At 46.5% G+C, this 27,771-nt stretch overlaps 1 protein-coding gene across 1 annotated transcript; it reads right to left on the reverse strand.

The window, feature by feature from the left end:
• Positions 1-256: 256 nt before the first annotated feature.
• On the reverse strand, positions 257-27,542 carry st6gal2b (ST6 beta-galactosamide alpha-2,6-sialyltranferase 2b). Its single transcript, XM_056301582.1, has 6 exons — positions 27,022-27,542; positions 26,301-26,641; positions 24,836-24,933; positions 22,703-22,804; positions 9,509-9,683; positions 257-608 (listed from the first exon to the last, which is right to left on the reverse strand). The coding sequence occupies exons 1-6, from the start codon at positions 27,540-27,542 to the stop codon at positions 361-363; spliced, it is 1,485 nt and encodes a 494-aa protein (XP_056157557.1). The 3' UTR covers positions 257-360.
• Positions 27,543-27,771: the final 229 nt, after the last annotated feature.

Consider the following 27,771-nt stretch of genomic DNA (forward strand, 5'->3'; position numbering starts at 1 on the left):
AAACGAAGAGGCTGTTTCTGGTTCGGTCTGTCAGAGTGTTGCCCCGGGCGACAGTCTGACGTCCAGTAGAGGCGGCTGTTAAGGCAAAGGCAAACCTGCACATCCCCACCCGACTGTCAGCATCTCCTCTATTGTCCGCTAAATAGCCCGTCGACCTTTTTCATGAGTTTCAGCAGAACAGATAAGCAAGCTCCCCGGATGACCCACATCAGCTGCACCCTCCCAAAACCGACATGTTGGTCGGCGAGGACACGCAGAGGAAAAGGTTCGGTTCGTGAGCTGAACAGCGGGTGCTGGCAATTGTGGACGTTCCTGTCATTCACCGAGAGGTCAAAGGTCAAATGTCAAACCTCAAACGGTTCACTGCCCACAGTCCATGGAGCTGAAGCCGCGCAGCGTGACCTTGCCTTTGTGCCTCAGGTCCTCGTCTGGCGCGGTGTTCATTCGCCAAACCAGCAGCTTCTCGTAGAGCAGGGGATGGTAGGCGCCCAGCGTGCACGCCGCGTCATAATAGTGCTCGTGGTAGTGGCACAGGTCTGTCTGCCTCACCGAGGGAATGTACTCGTACACGTGGACCTCGTGGCACAGCGCCATCATCAGGAGGATACCTGCAACATCAACAGATGTACTTAAACAATAACTCACACCAGATTATTGAGTCAATAGTATTTAGAAATGCTTTCTAAAGGGGTTGTATTAACCCAGGTGGGCAGAGGACAAATGTTCTCATGACTTTTATCTTCTCTTGCAGCAACTGCCCAGAGTTGCTGCAAGAGATGATAAAAGTCATGAGAAAAAATTTTAAAAATTGATTTGTTTTGCTCTTTTCTGTCGGACAGCTTCGCTGAAACTGTTTTTTTTTGGGGGGGGGGGGATTCCCCCTCCAATTGTATCCGGTCAATTACCCCACTCTTCCAAGCTGCCCCGGTCGCTGCTCCACCCCCTCTGCTGATCTGGGGAGGGCTGCAGACTACCACATGTCTCCTCCCATACATGTGGAGTTGCCAGCTGCTTCTTTTCACCTGACAGGAGTTTCACCAGGGGGGCGTAGTGCATGGGAGGATCCCGCTATTCCCCCCAGTTCCCCCTCCCCCGTGAACAGGCGCCCCGACAAACCAGAGGAGGCTCTAGTGCAGCGACCAGGACACATACCCACATCTGGCTCCCCACCCACAGACACGGCCACTTGTGTCTGTAGGGACGCCCGACCAAGCTGGAGGTAACACGGGGATTCGAACTGGCGATCCCCGTGTCGGTAGACAACGGAATAGACCGCCACGCCACCTGGACACCCCCCCCTGAAACTGTATTGTTGTGCTGCATACCATCCGGTGGTCAGATAAGGTCATATTGTTGAAAAGGGAAAGTATTACTGCGTCATTGCAACTACAGTTTGATTGTGGTAGAGATGTGGGTAAATGCGAGGCATTCATTAACTGCGAAGCACTTTGAGTGGCTGTTGCAGCTAGCAAAGCGTTGCATAAAATGCAGTCTGTTCACCTGTAAAATTACATAAATGTTACGCATCGAGCAATTTGAAAATAATTAGTAATTCTGCATGCATCACTGAAACGTGAAATTAATCCTGATGCGTGCGTGCTGCTGGGCCTCATGTCTGTGACGTCACAGCCGGTCCAGTGTTGCAGTGCATGTGCAGATGGCTCAAGGTGTCCCGGAGGTGTCTTTAACACAGACGTCTTTGTGAACGGTTATTTTCAAGGGGTGAAATTGCGAGGCGCCACGTCTCGGAATGGCACGCAGTCCTCGCTCGTCGTAATAAAGCTGTCATTGGAGCGGGACACCGTCTGGAGCGCTGCAGCACTCGCTGGTATTTTAGCATCTCTCGGCTGCTCGTTGGCTGGTGATTTGTTGCTTTGTTTTTCATATTTTACAGCACAATGTGACATGACCTACTGCTTGAAGGTTTCTGGGGGATAAAAAGAGCAGTGGAGATTCCCAGACAAAGATAAGCCAACAGGAGAAAGATGGCGATAGATAAAAGATAGATTTTTCATTTATTTGCTTTTGCTCTGTTTGAGCCAGCTACTCGTCTTCATTCCCACTTCACCTCCTTGCTGAAGTGGAAGTAATTGGGATTCTGAAGCCCTCTAGGAATAAATTGTGACTTGGAGCTACACGAATAGATAAAATCTGGTTTTGAGTCTTTGCTCCACAACTACAACTTGTTGAACGTGGAATTGGAACAAATGGAGATGACGTGTTTGTGAATGTTCTCATTCATCCAGGTCATGGTTATCCAAAGGAATTGAATCAAGTGCAACTGCACTTGGTATTGTGGTGGCCAGTGATACAGAGTACTTGCAAAAAAAACCTCAATGAGACGAGGATCCTTCAAAATAAGACTTTTATTGACAAATCAACAAAGTCTGAGTCACGTCTGCAGAGTGACTGAAAATCAGACAAAAGCCTCCTTGTCTTTATACCATTTACAAATCTAGTGAACAATCTACTTGCGTCAGTCAATGTCCTGCTGTTAATCGGGGTTCTTGTTGATCAAGACATGTTGGCGGAGCAGGAGCCTCTCTATCGATGTAAGGATGACGTTAGGATATCTTCAGTCATCGCCCTTTGACAGTCTAATGGTTGTCTTGATATGCTGCTACTACTGCTACTACTGTTTTCTGCATAATAATGGTTACCCTTACATGATGGACTGTCACTTATACTTTTGGGCATAAACAAGTTTATCTTCTACTGACGTTATATCCTGGTTATATGGCCTTGTGCTACTTGCCACACTTGTCACTCTAGTCAAATGAAATGGCGGATACCCACATGTGCCCTTACGTACTACCATAGTATATATCCGTGAAGACCTTTCGCCTCTCATCCAAGAGGCCTCCTCAGTTCGTGCCTTTCTGACTAGACGAAGCTAGTGTGACTGGCTGGTGATGAGACTCAGAATTTATCCTCTTGGAGTTGTTGTCAGAGCTATAGATGTCCATGGCTCTTTGTGTCCCGATGTTTACCAACGCCCGTCGCTAACAGAGCCATAGATGTGAGTGGCTCTTTTGTGCCCCGATGTCCAGCCGCGCCCGTCGCCATCGGAGCTATTGATTTGCATTTGTTTAGCAGTGACGGTCGTTGGAGGTGTTAGTTTCGACTTCATTATTCAGTGGTCATGAGAGTCGTGAACACGACATATTTCCAATTCAGGGGCCAGTTTTACAGACAGAAACACGGCTGTGCAATGGGCTCACCGGTATCTCCCATTGGAAGAGGTAGAACACAGGGCCCTGAACTCCTTCAGAGGAACACCTCCGAGCCACTGGTTCAGATATGTGGACGACACAAATCGACACGAATCAAAGAGGTGCAAGCGTTTACCAAACACATCGACTCAGTGGACAAGAACATTAAGTTCACAAGGGAAGACATGAAGAACAACAGTTTGCCCTTCTTGGACTGTGACGTCCACATTGGGGAAGACAGGAGCCTCCACATTGGGGTTTACAGGAAATCTACACACACAGACTAATATCTACTTTTCGACTCACACCACCCTCTGGAACACAAACTGGGCGTCATCAGAACTCTGCAACACAGAGCTGATGATGTGCCCAGCAGCACTCAGGCCCAACGAGAAGAACACAAACACCTGAGGGGAGCTTTAAAAACCTGCAGCTACCCCAGTTGGACCTTTGTGAAAACTGCAACACGTTCCAGAAAGACCAACCGGGTGAGCGACGAGGAGAAAAGGAACAGAAGGAATAACATAGTCATCCCGTGTGTTTCTGGGGCCTCAGAGAAACTCAGGAGAATTTTTAACAAACACCGCATCCCGGTATACTTCAAACCCAGCAACACACTCCGACAAAGACTGGTTCATCCCAAAGACCGTGTACCACACACCCGGAAAAGCAATCTGGTGGATGCTGTACAATGCAATGAGGATTGCACTGACCTATACATAGGAGAAACCAAACAACCACTACACAAACGGATGGCCCAACACAGAAGGCCAAACTCCTCAGGACAAGACTCAGCCGTCTATCTACACCTAAAGGAGAAGACACACTCCTTCCAGGACAGCAACGTACACATTTTGGACAGAGAAGATAGATGGTTTGAAAGAGGGGTGAAGGAAGCCATCTATGCAAAACTGAAAAAACCATCCCTCAACAAAGGAGGAGGTCTGCGACACCACCTATCTCCCACTTACAATGCCGTCCTTTCATCTCTACCCAGGAGACTCAAGAAGCCTAGCCTCCAAGAACAACAGTCGCTCACTAACGGCTCCAACGACTCATGACCACTGAACAATGAAGTCGAAACTAACACCCCGGACGACCGTCGCTGCTAAACAAATGCAAATCAATAGCTCCGATGGTGACAGGCGCGGCTGGACATCGGGGCACAAAAGAGCCACTCATATCTATGGCTCTGTTAGCGACGGGCATTGGTAAACATCGGGACACAAAGAGCCATGGACATCTATAGCTCTGACAACGACTCCTAGAGGATAAATTCTGAGTCTCATCACCAGCCAGTCAGACTAGCTTGGTCTAGTCAGAAAGGCACGAACTGAGGAAGCCTCTTGGATGAGAGGCGAAGCGTCTTCACCGATATATACCAAGTCCAGTTGCACTTGATTCAACTCCTTTGGATAAATGGAGATGACATAATTTTAAAATAAGCTCAGACATTTGTTGGGGATGAAGCCTATGAGCTTATCTTATGGTGAACGTTACACTTCTCCAGTTGCCCCCTCTCTCCTGTCTCCTGATGCAGATCTACTGCTGGGTGTGTGTGTGTTTGGGGGGGGGGGCTTGGCAATAGATATTTACAAAGTAAAATATTGTGATGTATTTGATTGAGTATTGCTAAATTCTGACTCACAATGAAGAAGCACTTCCAAACAGTGGGCTCTTGTCTCAGCTGAAATGAAACCCGCCGGAATGGGCGTATCCTACCGGAATTGGGCGTGGCCTCATGACATCACTCATTGGAACAGTGACTTATCACTGATCAGATAGAGGGATCACATGACAAACCTCGGTTAAGTGTGTGTGTGTTTGTGCGTGTGTGTGTGTGTGTGTGTGTGTTGGATGACCTAGGTGTTGAGTGAGCCTTTACAGAAGCATATCCAGCATATCTGGGGACATCACCCCTTTCTGAGGCTTTCCTAAACATCTCTCTCTGTCTGTCTGTCTCTCTCTCTGTCTGTCTGTCTGTCTGTCTGTCTGTCTGTCTCTCTCTCTGTCTGTCTGTCTGTCTGTCTGTCTGTCTGTCTGTCTCTCTCTCGCTCGCTCTCTCTGCATAGTTCTACAGGTGTTTCCTCATCCTCTTCCACTGCAAGAATTGGACGGCAGAGAACGGCCACTCCTCCCTGCCCTCCAAGACCACCGTCGTCCAGCTGAACCGACGGATACACGGTAATGCCCTGGCGGCCCCCGGCCTCGTCTCTGGGTCGCCCCGCTACGACCACAACACCAACGTGAGGGAGTGCACCAGTCCCGTGGTCTTGGACAAGACGCCCAAGCTTCCAGAGATGCCTGATGTTGCATCGTAAAGGAGGCACATTTTCTACATCCCTCATTGCCATTTGACAGCAGCCTCTTTCACTGCACTTTCAAAAAAAAAGACTCACAATGGCAGTGCTTCGATAATAATAGAGGATAGTTATGAAAGACTTGGGCGACGGCTCGTTACATGTTATGATTTGTCAACCCTTGGAAAAGTGGACGATAACCCTCCGATAACCGTATGGCAAATGTTAACATAAACCCTGGTGCAGTGATCGTGTGAGGCGTCACCCAAGTTCTCCATAATGTGATCACCTTGGATGAATGGATGGGTGGATGGATGGGTGGGTGGGTGGGTGGGATGGATGTGGCTGTCAGAAACTGTTCACCATTTCATGGTTTGAGATCTCATGGACACACGGAAAGCAACTCAACCCACAGACTGTCTCATTGGTGTTCCCCCCCAAGGACTCTGACTCATCCGTTTCAGGTCCGGTGCTTTCTGAGCTGCAGCGTTCTGGTTTTCAGACTGCACTTCACGCCTCAGCAACATCAGGAAAAAAAGTATATGATATACTGATGTAGTTTTTGTCGAAGTCGCACTTAATTAATGCATGCATGGTTGACCCGGGCTGCTATCACATTGGACTCATTTTAGCTGCAGTTTTTCCCAGCAGTCCTGATGGAGATCACATGGGACCTGTTTTCAGCAGTAGGCATTGGCCATCGCTAGGCAGCCACACAGTCACCCATCAGTCACTTATGTGCCAGCGTTACTAATAAGTGACTTGGTTTACGGTGGCGTCCGGGTGGTGTGGTGGTCTATTCTGTTGCCTACCAACACGGGGATCGCCTGTTCGAATCCCCCTGTTACCTCTGGCTTGGTCGGGCGTCCCTACAGACCCAATTGGCTGTGTCTGCGAGTGGCAAGCCAGATGTGGGTATGTGTCCTGGTCGCTGCACTAGCGCCTCCTCTGGTCGGTCGAGACACCCATTCAGGGGGGAGGGGGAACTGGGGGGAATAGCGTGATCCTCCCACGCGCTACGTCCCCCTGGTGAAACTCCTCACTGTCAGGGGAAAGAAGCGGCTTGCGACTCCACATGTGTGGGAGGAGGCATGTGGTAGTCTGCACACCCCCTCTGCCCTCCCCGGATCGGCAGAGGGGGTCTCGGAGCAGCGACCGGGGCAGGTCGGAAGAGTGGGGTAATTGGCCGGATATAATTGGGGGGAAGGGGGGGGGATTCCACAAAAAAAAAGTGAGTTGGTTTACAGAGTGATACCCATCATGACTTGTAGTTTGTTGTTAAACAGCATATATGACCGATACTACTACTTCTACTACTACCTATACTACTGCTTACTCTATAGAACACGGAGAGGCGGAGAGCACTTGCTTTTGCTCTTTCTCCTCCGTATTCGGTGCTGGCAGCTCATTTGAGAAGCCCCGCCCCTTTGCTCCTCCGATTGGGCAGCAGAGAACAAGCGTTGGCGAGGTGATGGAGGCGTGTGGGGCGGAGCGAGCCAGACGCTTCACGCCCACCGAAAACAATCCGACGAGGGAAACTCACCGCAAAACAACGTGGCCGCTGTGATGGCAGCCTGATGCTGCGTTTCAGGGCTACACCCGGAAACAAAACCCCCCCACGCTCTCGCTTCACCCACTGAGAGTGACATGATGGAGGGAGGGCTCCGCTAGAAAACATGTCTCCCGTTATCGTATTACACCGCAGTACTTTGTTCCACTTCCTGAGTCTGCAGAAGGAAGCACCTGGAGTACTACTAAAGCAGGATGAATACATGAAGAGGAACTAAACGGCTGCCACTGGGCTTTTAAATGCTGAATAAATTATCTGATACGTGGGGGGGGGGGGGGAGATTCCCTGGCTGAAAAACTATTTTAACCCACGGAGCAAAACTGCATTTGAGGCTCATTATGGCATCAGATCGTGGTATATCTTTTTCTTTTTCTTTTTTTACACATTTAAATAGAGAAACAAATATTTTTCTTTTTCACATTATTTGCACATTGTGAGATTTAAAATAACTTGTATTCATTCCTCCTCCAGTCGTGTGCTGAAGCTACACAGGGCAGTTTTGGGGTGAGTACACCGTATCCCCCCTCTCAGTTCATGGTTACGTGCCTACATGAAACGTGTGTATTTTGTATCGCTTGCTGCTCGGTCGGTTCCTGTGTGTGCTCGGACCACAGCGGTCGGTCCGGGACAAGAAGCTGCGGTGTTGTTGTTGTTGTGGCTGTTTGGTGGATCAACTTTTGAATAAAGTGCTGTTAAGTACACGCTCCGAGTCCGGCTTTTACTACAAAACACTCCTCTGCTAACACTGGTGTTATTATTCATTTATTATCCCCCCCCCCTTTTCTCCCCAGTTGTATCCGGCCAATTACTCCCCTCTTCCGAGCCGTCCCGGTCGCTGCTCCGCCCCCTGTGCCGACCCGGGGAGGGCTGCAGACTACCACATGCCTCCTCCCATACATGTGGCATCGCCAGGGAATAGCGTGATCCTCCCACGCACTGTGTCCCCCCGGTGAAACTCCTCACTGTCAGGTGAAAGAAGCTGCTGGCGACTCCACATGTATTGGAGGAGGCATGTGGTAGTCTGCAGCCCTCCCCGGATCGGCAGGGGGGGTGGAGCAGCGACCGGGACGGCTCGGAAGAGTGGGGGAATTGACCGGATACAATCGGGGAGAAAAAAGAGGGGGGTGGAATAATAATTGATTCTACCGAAGACAACCTGTACTTTCAGATACCAACCTGTTTACCGGGTCTATCGGTCTACCTGTTTATCTGTCTGTCTTCCTGTCTGTCTTCCTGTCTGCAAAAGGTGTGGGTATCCAACACCTTCAATTTGAACATGTCTTGCACGTTTTAATTTGTCTGTCACTCTGAGAAACAGCCGACATCGCTCCACCAACCCCCCCCCCCCCCCGTGCTGTGTCCATGTCGTCCAGCTGGTGTGGAAAGGGGAGCAGGGGACTCGTGTGGTGGACTGCTGCATCCAGATCAATCATACGCTTGCTCCACCAGGACCTGCGCTGCCTCGCAGGTCACTATACACGGATCAATGCTTAGATTGATAAACACGTCTTATCGATACCCCCCCCCCCCCCGAGTGTCAACACGACACGCGAGGAATGAACTCTAACTGATGACACTAGAACATGAGTGTCGCACCAGGAGGCACCTCTTGGTACTGCACTCATTGTTTGTATTGTAGTTTGATATATTCAGTATATTCATTTGCTATTAATCTACTTTGCTTAAATTATCAAATTGATTTTAACTAAATAATTAATTTTAATCAATTTTATTAAATTAAATTTTTTTCAATTCTTTGCTTTAATTCTTTGTGATTGCTGCAGTTTCAGAGGAATGACCTTGTTACATGTTAATTTTCCTCGACAACTTTAAATATTTCCGTCAGATAAAAGGTCTTGAAATACCTGGAAAACTTGGAGGTATTTGAGCAGCACAGCGCTAGAAAAGCCAAAAATAACCTGACGATCAAGAAAACTCAAAGGTGAAAAGGAGCTTCAAAGTTTTTTTTTTTAATTTCTTTTTTATTCTTCTTTTTTTTTCCATTTAAGATGCTCGGTATCCACTGGAATGCAGCGTTTTCCACAAGGTGACGTCCCGCACATTGTCCGCTTCTTCCTAATGTGAGGCACTCAGAGCTGGTCTTCATGGATGAAGGGTGCAACAGCAATAAAAGATTGTTTTATATTGCTATTATTATTATTTATTATGATAATAAAGCCTAGTCGACTCAGAATAAACGATACACACAGGAGTTGGCAGACCCGCTGGGTGGAAGTTTTAAATGTCAAGGTGTAGTGTAAAATATACACCCGAACAGATGGAGGTCCGTAACTTCCCTCCATTGGCACAATGAGTGTCCCTAAATGAACCTGTGTGGACTGTCTGCCTACGTGTGAACCTGTTTTAAGTTCAGCCCAGACACCAGGAGCTGCTAAACACGAGATACAGGCGGAGGAGAACCTCACCGATGAATCCAGAAGACGGCGGGTTGGGCTGGATGTTCTCCTGCGTGTTGGCCTGAATCACATCCCACAGGCGCCAGATGAAGCCGGGGTGCAGGATGTAGAAGGGCTGGTCCGGCCGCCTCCGCCGCCGCTCGCTGTACGGGGTGAACAGGTCGTAGTCTGGGTTCTTGTACCACTGTAAGGGAAGTCGGACAGTGTTCATTTCATTTACAGGGAAACTACGATGGAAAATACTCGTCTGTGGTCTGTCTTCCACTGTGAAAATGAGTTCCATCCATCCATCATCTAAACCGCTTATCCTGCTCTCAGGGTCGTGGGCCTGCTGGAGCCTATCCCAGCAGTCATTGGGTGGCAGGCAGGGAGACACCCTGGACAGGCCGCCAGTCCATCTCAGGGCCCACACACATACATTCACTCCTAGGGACAGTTTAGTACGGCCAGTTCACCTGACCTACATGTCTCTGGACTGTGGGAGGAAACCGGAGCCCCCAGGGGAAACCCACACAGACATGGGGAGAACATGCAAACTCCACACAGAGGACAACCCCCCCTGAGGTTGGACAACCCCGGGGCTCGGACCCAGGACCTTCTTGCTGTGAGGCGACCGCGCTAACCACTGTGCCACCATGCCGCCCATAAAAATGAGTTGATAGCTTGAAATGTTTCATCACGAGCAGCTGTAAATAATCATCAATAAAAGGGAAATAGGGCACTTTTAACCTCCTACAACTTACCTGTTAACATCAGCAGATGTCTTTAAAACATGAGTAACTGACAGACCGATCAGCCAAAACATTAGAACCTCCTGCCTAATATTGTAAAAGGTTTGAGAGATTTGAGGACCCCTCGCGCCGCCAAAACAGCTCTGACCCTTTGAGGCATGGACTGCAAGACCTCTAACGGTCTCTTCCGATATGAATCTCATTACATTTGAAGGTACATCTGTATACGACAATAAAGCGGAACTTGAGATATTAACTGAAACGTATCTGTTCTCAACACCGGGGGGTCTGTACCGCCATGACACCTAGCAGCAGATTGACCTGGTCCCATCGGTTCTCGAACCACAGAAAAATACCTCACGCTGGTTTACATTTACTGCCCCAGTTCCCCAACACCTCGTTCTTTTTAAGTTTCAGGTTGCTATGGAAACAATGGCAACACCCATGTCCCTTCTCATTAGCATCAGGTGTAAAGGAGTGGTCGGGGCTGGTTCTAATGAGATGTGGTCCTCACTAAAAGCAAGAAGAAAGCACCACATTCATCTGGGTTCTTCCTGATCAGAAAGCCATCAGAACATGAGATTTGCACAATAACAACAAAATTGACGTAAGTCTGAAATATTGGTCTGAGATGAAGCTTCAAGCAGGACGAATAACTGATGAATGAGTTGGCTGTACTACCTCTGAACCCATTCTCCATTCAGGCCCATTCTCCTTTATCCTTGAATTGTGTGAAACAAGATGGAAAACGTGTAAAAAGATGTAGAAACTCTTCAACCGCAGCTGTTGGATCATGGGAGATGGTAAAAATCACAGGCCCTAAAGCTAAAAATACAATTTCTCCGGAATAAACCTGTTCCATGTGTACAAGTCAGTAGCCTCGCCATGGTCCGTCATGGTTCTGTGGTGCCATAAGCAACTGCAAAATATAAAACTCTTTATTTATGGCTGTCAGATGTGATTTCCAGTCAAAAGGAAAATGTTTTGCACTTGTTAATTTTAATTCTTCACAGTCTTGACGGGAACCGAAGTCTCGGGGGCCACGTTTCTGATTAGAGAAGGCAAAAGCCAGTACATCGCCTCTGTCAAGCAGCTTGAATGGGTTGAAATCGGTACCATTTTCCAGGTTCTCACCTCAGTTATGGAAATATTTTATATCTAAAGAAACATACTACCCAAGAAAAAACTCCACTCATAGTATGAGTGGGGTTTTATGAATAGAGTTTTTCTTGGGTAGTATGTTGTGGGTAGTGCTAGTTCGGAGAACTCTGAAGCGGTAAGATAAAACGCTTTGTGACTGTGGCCCCAGGGGTGTGTCTCTCCTACCCCTGGGGCCATAGTCACAAAGTGTTTTATCTTACCGCTTCAGAGTTCTCCTAACTAGCACTAAAGGTTCCTAGCTAAGACTGCTCTGTCATAACCTATTCACAAAGCTGCTGAGACCAAGAGGATTCTGGGAAACTCTAAAGCTCAGAGAAAGGGCGATGTTGACCTCAATGCATGTTTCATGAATGAACTTACTATGCTCACAGTGATTGGCTGATAGGGGATGTCTCTCTTTTTTTGGGATTCCACACCCCCCCCCCAATTGTACCCTGCCAATTACACCTACACTTCCAAGCTGCTCCACCCCCTCTGCCGATCCCGGGAAGGCTGCAGACTACCACATGCCCCCTCCGATTCATGTGAAGTCACCAGCCGCTGCTTTTCACCTGACAGTGAGAAGTTTCACCAGGGGGACTTAGTGCATGGGAGGATCACACTATTCCCCCCAGTTCCCCCTGAACGGGCGCTCCGACCGACCAGAGGAGGCGCTAGTGCAGCGACCAGGACACATAACCACATCCAGCTTCCCACCCGCAGACATGGCCAATTGTGTCTGTAGGGAAGTTCGACCAAGCTGGAGGTAATAGGGGGATTCGATCCGGCGATCCCCGTGTTGGTATGGAAAGGAATAGACCGCTACACCACCCCGAATTGTTTTTTAATTGGTTCAAGTTACTGAGGAGTCCTCTTTACTACTCCTAACTATTACTGATTTCAGAGCTGCTAAGACACTTTGTTAAATACTCTAATCCCCAAAATTCAGGAGTTGTAAAGTTAGGACGGACTTGCCCATTATTTTCAGGAGTAGCTCCTTAACCAGTGAGTTAGGAGCCTTAAAGCCTTAAAGATGTTTTTGTGAATACAGCCCAAAGTTCACAATTAGCTTTTTAAAAACAAGCCTGAAAATCTTTGATTCAACAAAAGCTTTTCTCTGGGCTTTGGTATCCAATCTGCCACTTCTCTGCTTCTTCCATTCAGGTCCTGTTGGGGTTTCCCCTGCTTTCACACATATATTTTAATGCAATGTGGTTTGAAAGGGAAGGGACGTGAAAAAGGAAAACTAGAAAGGGTGCAATTCCTAGGAATTGCTAATTCGGCTGTTCCAGATGTGAGCACAGGTGGTTCCACCTACTGGGTATTTCTGCCTGACGTCCCTCCGACAGTGCCATTGTTCCGGCTGCAGGGTCGTCGGCCAGGAGCTGCCCTTCATTGTGTTCGCTCCTTTAATCCCAGAGCATCTCAAGGTGGTGGAGCAGTGGCAGGGTCATCTCCCTACTGCCCCCTGCAGCCAGACCAAGGATCATTGCTTTCTCCATGCCTTGTCCTTTCTTCAGAGCCAGAGCTTCTTTAGTTCTGCCTCCTCCACCAGGTTTTTGAGAGCCTTCCTCAGCTTGGCGCCTGTGATCCCAAGACACTTCAGGAACCGCTGGATGGATAGACCAGTTTAACCTTTGCAACCAACTTCCACTGGATAGGTGGGTGCCCTCCACCCTGCTTGTGAGTACACAGCTGCCAGTTCTGTGTACTTTTCCTTCTTTCTCCCGAAGGCAGCTTCCATTCCCTCTTCCCGTGGAACAGTCACTTCAGCCGTAATGACCGTCCTAGTAGAGGTGGACCAGAGCACGATATTTGGCCATAGGGAGGTTGTGGTGATCTCTTGTTGGAACTTCAACTGGCAGTTGAGGTCACCTCTCGTGCTCCACTCGCCCCCGGGTAAGGGCAGGGACCACTCTCTATGCTGCTGCTCTGTGCCTCACCCCCTTGCCTGACAAACGGATCAGCCACTGTGATGTTACCAGGCTGGCCCTGTTTACTCCGGTTAGTGTGCCTCCAGGATTTCGGCCGGCTTCCGCAGGATGCTGTCATAGCGCCATCCGTTACGGCCCTGGATCAACACTGCCTTGCAGCCAGACAGCATGTGCTGCAAGCTCATGAGTCATAGAGCTGGCAGATCTCCTCTGAGCCACAGTAGAGGTTCGGGTTCCCGGAACTGAGAAGGTTATCTATCATACGTGGCCCTGATAAGGAAGTTCCGCCTTGCTTGGGGCATCCTCCACATATCTGTCCATGTAACAGCCCTGTTGATCACAGCCTCCTAAGTTGTCCAGCTCCCTTGTCCCCACTGGCTCACATCCGATTCTGTTTTTATTATTATTATTATTGGTAAAGTGTGTGTGTGTGTGTGTGTGTGTGTGTGTGTGTGTGTGTGTGTGTGTGTGTGTGTGTGTGTGTGTGTGTGTGTGTAACATGGGGATGTATATTCCTAAATTCTGAATCACGACGAAGAAGCACTTCAAGAAAGGGTGCTCTACTTACTTAGCTGAAATGAAATCAACTGGAATGGGCGTGTCCAACCAGACGTGGCCATGGCCTCGGGACATCACTAATTGGAACAGTGACTCATCACTGATCAGATTGAGGGGTCACACGACTAACCTCGGTCAAGTAAGGACAAGTGTGTGTGTGTGTGTGTGTGTGTGTGTGTGTGTGTGTGTGTGTGTTGTTTTTTGCTTCAGTAGATATGCTCTATTGTATTACTGTGCCCTGTCTGTTACAGATCATGCATATGCATATTGTCTCATTTGCATATCATAAAATCTTAAATTCTGCAAAATGTCTAATTGTGTGTATAAATGTATATTTATATACTGGCTATGTAATTGTGTGTATAAATGTATATTTATATACTGGGTATATAATTGTGTGTATAAATGTATATTTATATACTGGCTATGTAATTGTGTGTATAAATGTATATTTATATACTGGCTATGTAATTGTGTTTATAAATGCATATTTATATACTGGGTATGTAATTGTGTGTATAAATGTATATTTATATACTGGGTATGTAATTGTGTGTATAAATGTATATTTATATACTGGCTATGTAATTGTGTTTATAAATGTATATTTATATACTGGGTATGTAATTGTATGTAATTTTTCTTTAAAAAAGGTAGTCCTCGTTAGTGAGTAAACATCAGCCTATGCTGAGCTAACAGTTGTTAGTGGTTTCTGAACTGATCAATATCCACCCCGGCCTAGCTAGAAAAAAGGTCAGAGAGTCAATAGAAATGTTAAATAACGCTGGACATGGTTAAAGGAGATAATTTTATACCCCTTTACATTTTTACATTGGACTTAAACAGGGTTGAACCCCTTGTTCGGCCACGACACATATACCGTACACAGCTAGGATGGGTCGAATGCAGAGGATGAGTTTTGTTGTATGTATGTGCAATGACAAATAAAGTGTATTCTCTTCTGTGACAGTTATGCTGCACTTCCGATCTGCTAGTTTTTGGTGTCATCACAGATGGCCACCGTTGACCGAAAGACGAGAGGAAATACAATCTCCATATTGGCTCATGGAACAGCTCTCCAAATGCTTCTTTATTCATTTGCCTTTCATCTATTTCCTCCATACCTGCTTTTGATCCAGAATATTTGCATCCGACCCAGATAAAGTTCGGCTGAGCCCATACGGACAGCCGGACTGCCGTGATAAGTCCAGCCCGGCTGAGCGCAAAGTCAAAGGTCTTCCTGACGAAAGGCCTTTAGTCAGATGATGGACAGCAGCACATTTCACCACTACCACAACAGGGGAGCGAATATGACACAGAGCTTCTCAGAGGAACCGAGGGAGAAGCGATGGAGCCCTGCTCTCAACAGCCAGCAGCTCCACATAGGGATCCACCACTGAGAGAAACACATTAAACACACACACACACACACACAAACAGAGATAACAAGCCTACATGAAACGTCTGTGATCACAAGATGCCATTTGCTGCTGTCTGAGCACATGAACTGAGGCCATCGAGCCTGTTCAAGTACGTTGTAGCTTTAAACCCACGAGCTCTTATTGTTTCTGTCTGGTTGGTCTTATCGATAGGTGTTTTATGCAGAATGTGATCATTGTGTCATGCTATGGTTCGTATTTGGGTTTTTACCAGTTTATTTACCCCCCCTTTTTTTTCTCCTCAATTGTACCCGGCCAATTAGCTCACCCTTCCCAGCCGTCCCGGTCACTGCTCCACCCCCTCTGCCGATCCGGGGAGGGCTGCAGACTACCGCATGCCTCCTCCCATACATGTGGAGTCACCAGCCGCTTCTTTTCACCTGACAGTGAGGAGTTTCACCAGGGGGACGTAGCGTGTGGGAGGATCACGCTATTCCTCCCGGTTCCCCCTCCCCCCCGCGCCGAACGACCAGAGGAGGCGCTCGTGCAGCAACCAGGACACATACCCACATCCAGCTTCCCATCCGCAGACTGTTTTTGAGGCGACTGTGAGACCCCCCCCTCCTCCTCCAAAAAGTGATGAAGTTTAACCTTCCTCTTCTAATGGCAAACACGATAGTCATGTTTTGTTGAAAGGCAGGATCTGTGTGAGATTGACAGATGTGTTCAACCTGTCATGATAAATACTGCAAATACAAGTGTCCTTTGAATGTAAAATTGGACCATTTCCAAAATTAGACTCTTGAATGACCTTCGTAGAAGCCCGGAATAAAGACCTGTTATATCTGCCGTCCTATGGACTTCATAACCAGGACTTCTCACGTGCATTAAAAACGCCTCAGCTGTCCATCATAATTGGGAGTTATGACTGTCATTTGATTTAACAAATCTCATCCAGAAATATCTAAACTGCTTTGGTCTGATAACACATAAAGCCATCCTAATAACACATAAAGCCATCCTAATAACACATAAAGCCATCCTAATAAGACTTAATCTGGGATTTCACTTAGGTGGTGGTGTGGGGGGGTCTGATTAAATGGATTTTCCTGCATGAGGTTCAAAACTGGAATATTTTAAACTCTGCTTTGATTTTTTATAATCGCTCTTTACACGGAACAACAAGTGAATTGCGGCGATGCTGTGGCAAATCTGCATTAAATGAGGCCCATAAAACCACTTCATCCAAATGCTTCCAGTCTGGCCTTGTGCGGCGCTCTGGTCGTTCTCAATTTTCATTGCTAACCGCTTTAAGTGGATGATGAATCGACGGTGACGAATGTGATTGATCGTCCAGTAAAAGCCTTTTTTTTTTTTGCTCAATGTAGAGACTCACACATCATTTTAAATGACTGATAGCTTCTTTTAATAAAGCCATTATAACCGGTTGTTTTCTTGCCCGGTGCGGGATTCGATACGAGGTGTACTGCACCGCAAGGCGACATCACTAACCGCTCGGCTGAAGGGTCAGACCCGTTAGCTGGGGGCTAACGTGTCTTATTAGTAGTTTACAGTCGTCACCCTCCCCGGAAGCGCGCCCTCGCGCTTTGTTATTCCCGCGCTCCGAAGAGATTTCTGAGGATCTGCACACTTCCGGGTCCCACCGCTGCCACCAATGTAACCGGTTATTTTCTTGCCCGGTGCGGGATTCGATACGGAGCGTACTGCACCACAAGGCGACGTCGCTAACCGCTCGGGGCTAACGTGTCTTATTAGTAGCTTACACAATCATTATATTTAAATGTATTTTATATTTATCTGAGGGTGCAAACCAGGACATTTTACAGCGAGTGCAGCATTAGAATGGGAATAAATTCATCAAACAAATACTCAGTGGCGGACATCGAGATCTTTGGATTCACAAATTAATTTTCCGAGTCGCAAATCCCCAGGACTAAGCGCTGCCGTCTTCATGTAGCTGAGTCAACATGTTGTTCATGTTATCTTTATTTTATATATATTTTTTCTTTTGGTCAACATTCTCAAAACCTGTTGTAATATTCGTATGAGATAACATACTGATATAGTGGTTATGGGGCTACACAATTCCCCTTATTGAGCTGGTAGGAACGTTAGTTTACAGCTGCTGTTTCCTCGGTTCGGGTTTACAGTGGCACACTTCCGCTGCGCGGGTTTTTGTTGTTGTTGTAATGGCGGAAGGAATAAATGGTGCACGTTGTGCAGCCGGAAAAGAAAGTTGTCACGACTCCTGCTTGAGCTCCTCTACACTGAATTATATTGAATTAGCTACTGGTGTTTGCATCAGGCATCTGTATGGACACCTAGAGTCCTTGCCGCAGGTCGCCGTGCACGAGGTTAACAGAGTTGCGTCAATTGTCTCCGGTCGGCAGTCCTTCTGTTTTTATTACTTTACACAAGTGTGTAAATGTAACCCCCATAAAATTAAACAAAAAAACCCATGGATAATCTGCTCAAATAATACTGCATCCTGCGTTATATGCCATGCTAATGCTCAACAGGCTAGCCAACACTTTTTGTCACATTTCTCTTGCCAAATACAATGTTCGACATCAAACTTTAACTAGGTTATAAGCAAACTTGTCTATTAACACCACATAATAAACAGTTAGACAATGTGTGCGATATAAATCAATATTTTTATGATAATGCAGACCGCCAGTAACACTGGTCACCTTCCGGCAGAAGAAACAAAAAAAAACCATTTGATCAACGTAGCCTTTTACCCGGGACAAGAACTAGGAGTGTGGTGTTGCAAAAGCGACAAACATCGCCATTTGCGGCGTTCCCAGGGGAACATACAGCTTAACAGTGCCACCCTGTGGCGGATTTACATTACTACCTTACATAAACGAGACACCCGTATGTAATATTTTCTGTTATATCACCAACCTTACGTTTTACGAGTGAGTATGTAGTTCCGGTTTACCCGTTGTAGCAAGGGGGACTTTAATTAGTGACACACAAGAGACGCCGGAGCGACGCAGCTGCACATTCGCGCCCAAAGCGGAGCAGCTCTTGTGACGGTGAGGCGATCCCGGGTTAAGCTATAGCGCCTTTAAGAGTCTGGGCCTTTTCCCTGCCTTAACCTGTTGGGAAGTGTGACAGTAGGCCGTGGCTAACAAGCTCCGGAGCGCTGCCATTGCTTTTGGTGGGTAAAAACGGTCATTAAATCCCTTTACTCTGTCGGGAGATTTTACTCATTTGCATGTTTCCTGGCTCGCGGCGGGGGAACGAGACAGCCTGCCGCTGTGAATGGACCGCCGCGTGCCACCTTGCTCGGGTGCGTCATGGTGTTGAACTGTCCTTTGTTAGATTCTTCTGGACTTTTATGGAAGGACTGCATTGAATGAGTAGCCTAGCATAGTTTTACTTATTCTCGGTTTTGCTTTTACTTTAACTACTGAGTTCAAATACACGTCGCCACCCTCTTAAAATAATGGCCTAAGTCAGTGGTTCTCAACCTTTTTGGGGTCCTGGACCCCCTGCGTATTTTTGATCTACCCTGAGGACCCCTCCACCTGATCTTGGGGGAGGGGGGTTGCAATTTGATAGAAACAGTAGAAACTGCATTTTAAATTGCATTATAGCATTTATTCACTCTTTGGGGCAAAAATAAGAGCTGTCAGTTGTAACTTAGATATAGTTAACAAAACAGCATATGTATTCAGTAACTTTCAGATATATGTAACAACAGAATTTTTATGCAGTAACTTTTAACAATGCAAACGGGAGCGAGATCTCTTATTAAAATACAATAAATTACACTTGTGAAACAGATGCAATTAGAGAAAAAAGTCCTGTTACCCTTTATAGTTTAGGTAGATAAAGTCTCAGTCACATTTGAGTAAAATGATCCTATTTCTATAAATGTCATAGGATCTTTTTTTTAGATATTTTATTTTCACGGACCCCTTGCAATTACACCACGGACCACTAGGGGTCCGCGGACCCCCGGTTGAGAAACACTGGCCTAAGTCATATTTTCACATTTTTCAAAAAACAATAAACTGAAACCGAAACAAAATTTGTCAGTTCATTGGGTTTTTTGAAAACTTGAAAATAGGACTGAGGCCATTATTTTAAGAGGGTGGCGACGTGTAACCACTGTAAGGACAAACATTCTTTTAGTGTGCACATGTTTTATATATAGTCATATTTTTTGTACGTATATTTACAACTAAAGTTGAGCAGCTCTTGTAATGGGGAACGAGAGACAGCCTGCCACTGTGTGTGAGTTGACTGTGCCCCATGTGCAGATCCTGATTCCTGGTGTGACTGGCCTTCTTCAGCCTGTGAGCAACCATCTTACAGCTGCTACATCCAAACTCTGATGATGACCAGAAACATCCTTGCATCCGACCCGCTTCCTGTTGAGTTTTTTTTTATTTCTTTTGAACATTCTTCTAATTTTTTTTTTTCATTTATCTGGCAGTTCGTCTGCTCACCTCAAATCATCTGACACCTTTTAATCACACACTGCCAATGTGTCATCGACCGGCACCCTGGAGCCCAACAGACGGCAGACAGGTTGTGACATTTTGTGTCATGATAATAGAAGGTTTAGCATTTTGCTGTCTGCTTTGAAAGGAAAGTAGGAAGTCTGGTCAACTTTTTTTTTTTTTTTGGACAATTTGAAATAGGGGTTCGAGGAGACATAGGAGAGAACTCTGGTGGAGTTTGATATTTTGCTGCATTTCTTTCATCCTCAAGTGTCAGCACTTTTCACATCCAACCAGAAATTAGACAATGAGACGGCCCCTTAAATATACCATTACAACTTGGAAACTTGGGCAAGATTTCTCAACCTGGACTTTTCCAACATCCAATAGTCTGACGTGACAGAACGGAAGACATTTACCGTCAAACTCTTAATACAATCAAGTTGTCTGTCTCGCGCTGCATGATCTTTAATTTATTCAAATATTGTGTGGTAATCAGTTTATCGTGTTAACTTTCAGTTTAACGTGTTAACTTTAGCACTATATACACCACACAAACAACTTTTCTTTGCAGCTATGCATGGTCCGCACTCGGTTTCTCCATGCTGATGCATTCCAATACTGTTAAGGAGAGGACTGAATCCTGATTTTCCGGGATGAATTAAATGCAGCATCAGGAACACATGGTCATGTCGTCCCTATTCAAGTTAGACTCCGGGGACATCTTATAAACCATAATATGTCCCCGGAGTCTAGTGGCTTTAACATGTTACAGGCACAGACTGTAAAGTGTCGTCTGCCTACCATGAACTCAAAGAAATATTGTACATGCTGACCATTCAATGCAGAATTAGCCCTACATGCATGTAGCATGTAGCATCATTAGAAGAAGAAAAAACCTATGTTGTTTGGACATGCGAGTCATGTCGGGACAAACGTCTTTTCATACCATTATCAGATACAACTATCAGATAGATGTCCAAAAACCAATCAAAAACCAATGTGAGTAATAAGAAAAAAAGAATACACGACGAGAAAAAAATGTGATTCGATCCAGGGTCACAATGCTAACTGGCTAATGAAGACTAACGGCAATTTCAGAGCTGTTAGCATGTTGTGATCCCCGATCGAATCACTTTGGTTTTCTAGTCAGGCGGTCATCTGTCAACAGAATCATAAAGGTATGTCAACGAGAAGGCCTGTATTGTGTTGTACGCTATGTCGAAACACAATATACGTGATCACAGACAGAATCGAACGCAACAGAAATTTGGCTTTTAAACATTGTGGGCGATGTGGAGAACCGCTCTTTACCCTTCTATGGCAAAGCGGAAGTATGTCGGCCATGTTTGCGGAAAAGGTCTATTTAGGACAACAGTGTGAATGGTACCCATGACACTTTGAATTGTGTGTTTGGCAAACAGGAACTGTATTGAACTGTTGTGTACCTCTGAAAATGGGGGATGTGTTTTAGCCCTAGGGAAACACATATCGAGCGCTGGGCTTATTAACATATTGTTTGACTTTGCAAAATAACAACTACTTAGTTTTGTATAGCGCCTTTCAAGGAACCCAACGACGCTTCACACTAGATAAGAACAACAAAAAAAGAAGATTAAAACAAAGTTAAAAAGTCTACAGACCATAGGCCGTAGTAAAAAGGTAGGCTTTCAAGTAGTCTTTTAAAATTGTCCAAAGAAGCAGCATTGTGGATCTCTGCTAGAATAGAGTTCCAGAGGGTGGGGGGCTGCCACACTAAAGGCTCTATCCCCAAAAGTCTGCAGGCTGGTGTGGGGGATGGAAAGCAGGCCTGTGTCTGCGGACCACAGATTCTGGGATGGAATATGGGGGTTGAGAAGGTCTCATGGGGGGGGGGGCATGGAGGGATTTATAGGTGAAGAGGAGGATTTTATAAGAAATACAGGATTTGACCGGGAGGCAGTGAAGGTGGACAAGGGTGGGAGTGATGTGTTGCCAGGGCTTGGTGCAGGTGAGCACCCTGGCAGCTGAATTCTGCACATACTGAAGCCTCTCTAGGGCTTCATTATGTGCTAGGTACCCCAGACAGGACTCCATTGCAATAATCCAGACCAGAGGTGATGAAGGCATGGCTGAGGGTCTCTGCCACGGAGTCTGAAGAGTAACGGCAGGAGTCTGGAGATGTTTTTGAGGTGAAAGAAAGCAGATTTGGTGACGGATTTGATGTGTGACTGGAATGAGAGGGTGGAGTCCAGAATGACACCAAGGTTGCAGACTTCTGGGGATGGGCAGATTGAGCAGCCATCCACAACCTTCTGGAGCAGCGCCTTGGAAGCCACAGCCATGAGCTCAGTCTTATTGCTAGTTCGCTTGAGTAGATTGACATCAGTACACTCCCCAATGCTTTATCTTACCTGAGCCCTTCCACCGACACATCTGCAGTAAGTGACATCCTGTGTTGTAAATCAAGTCTCATAACCTTGACTAGGTTTTCAAACACAGTTATGTGGTTCCACCATAGAGCATTCTGGAGAGCCTGGGTTTCAGTTCATTCATTATGAGTCACCTGCTTTCATTGCTTTTTTTCTTTTTAAATCAAAAACCTTTCCCCACTTCGCTTTGGGTGAAATTGGAGTCTAGACAGTAATGGATAAATAGCTAAGCAAAGAAAATCTATTGCAACTGGACTTGATTGCCTACTGACCTGGAGAGCAGAGAAGACGTGAGTCACCAAGACAGTGCCGTCATCATCCTAACTGGACGGCTGACTCTATCTCAGTTTAATTTGATGTTGCTGCAATTTAGAGCAATTTAGCAGACATGGCCAGCAGCGTTTCCATTCCACACCCGTGGACGGAGGGTAACTACAGGTCTGACGTCTCTCGCATCAATAACTCAGTCACGGCAAGCGGTTGAACCGCAAGTGTGTGATTTATGCCACTCAAAAGTGTTTTAGACCCAACAGAAGGTCCATAATGGACCTGTTATTCACCAAGCTTACCTTGGACAGGTCGACAGAGTAAGGGGCCGGGTCCCACGCCACCAGGGTCACGTCCCGGTACAACCCGCTGGTGTTGAATTGGTGTTTGGGTCGGGCCAGAATCTGACAAGAACAAGAAGAGAGAGGTTTGCCCTTTCAGAGACGGTTTGGATGATGGGGGCAGTAAATAACACACCACGTAGACTGAAAGTCCACAAGCCCGACTTTATCATCCTGTTGGTGTTTGGTTTAATCTGAATGCCCGTGGTATCCACTGTCAGAATATTAATTAATATTAAAGAGGTAATAATCTTGCATCTAACTTGCATATCATCATTGTGAATGTCACATTGTTGTTAGCCATGCTAATCATGTCAAATTTGACTTTCAATCATAAAACAGACGGTGAAACTAGTGAAACGTAAACCTAAAGGAAGAAGCCGAACTGACTACATGCATGGCCTGTGTGTGTGTGTGCGTGTGTGCTCATGTCTTCCCCCCTCCCCCCCTTTATTTCTCCCCAACTGTACCCGGCCAATTACCCCGCTCCTCCGAGCCGTCCCGGTCGCTGCTCCACCCCCTCTGCTGATCCGGGGAGGGCTGCAGACTACCACATGCCTGCTCCCATACATGTGGAGTCGCCAGCCACTTCTTTTTACCTGACAGTGAGGAGCTGCCTGAGCACTCTGAGCACAAACTCCCTCTGGGGCTTGCAGTGCTCCTCGATCCAACGGAGATGCAGGCGGGGAGTTCTTGGCATCTTCACTGATACAGAGTTGCTGAAGGATTGAAACCAGGGAGTCCATGATGCTCTGAAAGATGCCAAACTTGACCTGGTCAGACACCTGCTCCTCCCCTTGCTGGGGGTTGTGTGCTCAGTTCGTTTTCATGATCTTTAGGGTCGTCACTTCCTTCCTCAGTGTGGACACGTCCTCCTCTTGCTTCTTCTCCTTGTGAAGGAACTGGATGTAGTCAGTGGTCTTCTGCAGTATGGCGACCTTGCTTATTTTCTGTGTCCCCACAGCAGATTTCCACAGCAAATAGTCTAGTGGAGACTGCATCGCATATGCCTATGAACGGGGTGTGTGTGTGTGTGTGTGTGGGGGGGGTGACTACAATGTACTAGCACCTTGTCCAAGGCGTCTTCCTGCTTTTGATTGGCCCGCTAATCTGCCAATCAGGAGGCTTGTACCAAAGCAACCGTTGCTAATGTCCTTCAGTGTGATACATCACTAATGTGCTTCAGCCTGCCTATACCTTCTGTGTACAGATGTGGCCTTGAATGTTTTATCATCTTTATTATATTACAGTCCACGGCATACTGAAGGCCCTGTCACCGACATTTAGAAGATATTTGGTCACTGATAAATTAGAGAGGTTAGTCTGCGGAGGGGAGACAGTTAGCGTTAGAGTTATTATCCCAGGCAGCAGCCATGACTATTTAACGTCATACAAATTATCCAGTTTTCCGAGATTCATATAGTGCTCAGTCACTTTATCTGAGATGTTTCTTATTACCCAGTGAATGTTTTTATTTTCAACAAATGCATGAATTGAATAGAAACAAGTCATTTAAAACATCATGTGTTTCCAACAGGTTTTCAATGGGAAGACTCTCTGAGGATGTTGTAACCAAGCAGCATGGTTGAAGGGCAGCACTTGACAAAGGGTGAATTGGATCAGGTGGGTATCGATTATAGCCATGTGCCACACAGGGCCAACAGTATGCAGGCACTCTTTCCAACGTACCACAACACTGTCTGTCTGTCCTCTTTGGTTGAAGGTGTGTTCATGAGTCGAATCAGCTGGCGTAGTCATTGGCTGGAGGGAAAACCTGAATTCTCATGTCACGGCATGGTACATTAACCCTACCAGGTTCTGTAACACACGTGTCAGGAGCCTGTTGAACTTCTGGTCTCGTTTCAGACAAAACGGAGGAAACAGTGGTGGAGAAAAAGAGGAAACGACAAATGACTGAGATGAAGCTTCCCCACAACCTACAAGTCATCCTGTCATCGATGGAGAGGAAAGGAAAGAAGATCCAGAAAGCAGATGAGTGGGGAGAGAGAGGTAGGTAAGAGAGCAGGAAAAAATGGGATGAGTGGGGATGAAGATGAGAGGAGGGTAAGACAGGTGAAGAGAAGGGAAGCTCACTTGGGAGTTGATGATGCGAATTGTGGTCTTCCTCCCCACATCTTTCTCAAAGCCCTTTGTCGGGGCTGCGTTGAAGCGAAGCACTGCATCATGGGAGTCTAAAGAAAGCATTCAAATTAGGATGAAAATGCTGAAGCTACTTTTCAGACCATTCACGCTCTAAAATCTGTCTCATCACATTTTGAATGGCTCCATCTAGTGAACCGAGTAATTGAAATACAATGGATTTGACTGGTATTATTGGTAAGCGCCCCCTCCCCCCAAGGTGTGTAGATGCATGAATGAAACAACAAAACAGGCATATTCAATCAACCCTACCGCGGATGAATAAAATTGAATATAGAATTATATGGAACTTCAATATAATTCTGTGATATGGCATTAATATCGCACTTGTTGATTAATAGTCATATAATCAATTGATACTTATTAATAAATACAATGATCGTTGCAGTGAAGTGGTCATTCTAGTTTGGCTTCTTTTTCTGACGTTAACATTTTTATATGTATAGTAGCATTAACAATCACTTTATTTTAGGTATATTTGTACATAAAAATGCGTTTTATGAATAAATTTTGACTGATTGGTTGATGATCTCAGGAATATATCATTATCTAAATCATTCAGACATCATTTCATAGATGTTGCAAAATACTATATTGAGTGTCTCAAGTTTTAGACTTCTGCAATGACCCTAATACACCTCTAGAGGGAAGCAACATCTAATCTACTGTTGCCAATGATCATGGCCACTAGTGTCTTAATCAGACCTCATGGGTTATTTAGGTGGATTATAAATACCTTGTCTGTTTCTAGAGGAAAATGATAACAAATGTGGAGGTTGCACCAGTGTTAAAACGAGAGTGTGGGACTTTTACATATGAATGAATGTCGGTGACATTCAAGCCCTGGCCAGTAAAGTTCACACATTGATGATTAAGCCTATCACTGCCAGGTAAATCTCTCTGTATTTCGCAGTATACCGGAGTTGTAAATCTGGTGTCTGGGGCGACATTCCCGCGCTGCATTCCCACACTGGTGCACCGGAAGTGATGACTTGATGTCGTCAAACAGCAGTGATTTGCTTTTTTTCTTTTTTCTTTTTTTTTAACCAGCAACGATTGCTTTGCCAGAGCTGGACTTCGGTGTGACGAAAGCGTTTGCATGCCTCTGATTGGCTTACTATCAGGGCTTTCTGCCAGAAAGCGCCCGAGCTCGGAAGCTATGGCAGAAAAACCTAAGAAGCGTCCAAAAAAAGTGTCTGATGCTCCAGAGAAAAATAATAAACTCGACATTCAGAAGAAAGATTAAAGTAAAAAAAAAGAAAAGGTGATCCATGATGAGGACAAACACGGATAACCATTGGTGTAGTTTTTCCTCGTTGGAGAGTGCTGAAAGAAGAAAATTAATTACTCTCACAGCCAGGAGGGAGACAAAACTTCCGCACTGGAAGTTTAAACTCACCTATTTCCTCTCCCAGCGAGGAGTTGAGGATGGCGCCTGCTGATGTCACCACAGCACAACTCGTGAACTCTGGCAGCTGGTTTAGGGGCCGTGAGGGCACCAGTTTAGCCCAGCCCAGGCTGGCGAAGGGCTCCTCGCTCCCGTCCAGGGTCCTGGGCAGAGCCAGCCTCTTCAGCTCACACTGCACCTCCTGCCCGCTCCGCTGGCCCCTCCGCTGCCCCCTGTAGACCACACGGTGCTTATTGGAGCTCACATAGTCCTTCAGCGCCTTCTGGAGGCGAGGGCTGAGCATCCCAGAGGATGCGTTGCCCCTCCACAGCCTCTGGACCACTGCCTTTGACCTGGAGCAGGAGTTGCGTTAATTGAGAATATTCGTCATCTACCAACCAAATGCCATTAGTCATTTTGATGGAATCAACATAAAGTTTGAGTTCAGCAAAGTTTTTGTTTTGTTTTTGTATGTTTAAAAAAAACGGACTTAAATTCCTTTCAGTTAACTGTGTAGACACACTCGGGTGGATTAAAGTGAATATCACATAGGGAATTTTGTGCAAATGTATTTTGTTGTATTACACAAAACTTAGAGAAAATTGAATTAGTTGATCTAGACGCAACGTTTATTGAGAGAAACGTGTCACTCTACACAAAACTTGTTTAATGCAAGTGACCATCTTTGTTTAAACATTAAAAAAAATAGATCAATTATAGCACAAACCCTGACCTGGAGATATAGTCGTCATCCTCGTCTTCCTCCTCCTCGACTTTTTGGGCCCGCTGTTCCGCACGCCACCTCCTCCCTCTCCTCCTTCGGATCTTCATTTTCCTCCGCCGCCTCCGTTCCTCCCAGTCCTCCTCAGGGCTCCCCACGGCATCCTCCCTGACCTCCACCAGCGACCTCCCTCCTCCATCGTCTGGGCCTCCAACACGGGCCACCTTCTGGCCATCCATGTTGAAAGGCTCCTCCGACGTGAGGCCAGGGGCCGCAGCTCGTCTCTCTTCCCAGCCGGACTCCTTGTTCCTGCTGGCAAAGGACGAGCCAGGCACCGCTTTCACCACATTTTGGCCCGCTTGGATGGATGCCAAGCGGCGGATCTCAGTGCGCGTGAGGGACGGTCCGGACACAACGGAGCGAGCACGGGGTGACGCTGTGGAGGGCAGGCCCAGGAAGTGAGACAGCAGCGACAGGAAGAGGACAAGCCAGGCCAGCATGGCCACCAGGAGCAACTTGCTCCATTGCTTCATGGTGGTCACTGTCACAGAAGGGGGTGGGCTAACGCCACCCAGAGGTCACCACTGGTAGAGTTCAGGGTCTTGACCTGGGGGGAGGAAGAAAGGCGGGGTTCATTACTAGGAAAGGATCACACCTTTTTAAACGAATCCTTTTCTAATAAATTGATTTTCCTGTTTCCTTCTGCAAGTAAGCACGGTAGCATTTAATCTCAGAGAGGGGAGAACATCAAGCCCTGATGCA

Source organism: Lampris incognitus, chromosome 21, assembly GCF_029633865.1.
Source record: "Lampris incognitus isolate fLamInc1 chromosome 21, fLamInc1.hap2, whole genome shotgun sequence".
Classification (NCBI taxonomy): domain Eukaryota; kingdom Metazoa; phylum Chordata; class Actinopteri; order Lampriformes; family Lampridae; genus Lampris; species Lampris incognitus.

Coding starts and splice junctions, on each gene's coding strand:
- st6gal2b (XM_056301582.1), bottom strand. CDS start 27,542: ATGAAGCAATGGAGCAAGTTGCTCCTGGTGGCCATGCTGGCCTGGCTT. Junction 26,642..27,021: donor GATGACGACTATATCTCCAG/GTCAGGGTTTGT, acceptor CTCCTGCTCCAG/GTCAAAGGCAGTGGTCCAGA. Junction 22,805..24,835: donor TTCGCATCATCAACTCCCAA/GTGAGCTTCCCT, acceptor TGTTCTTGTCAG/ATTCTGGCCCGACCCAAACA.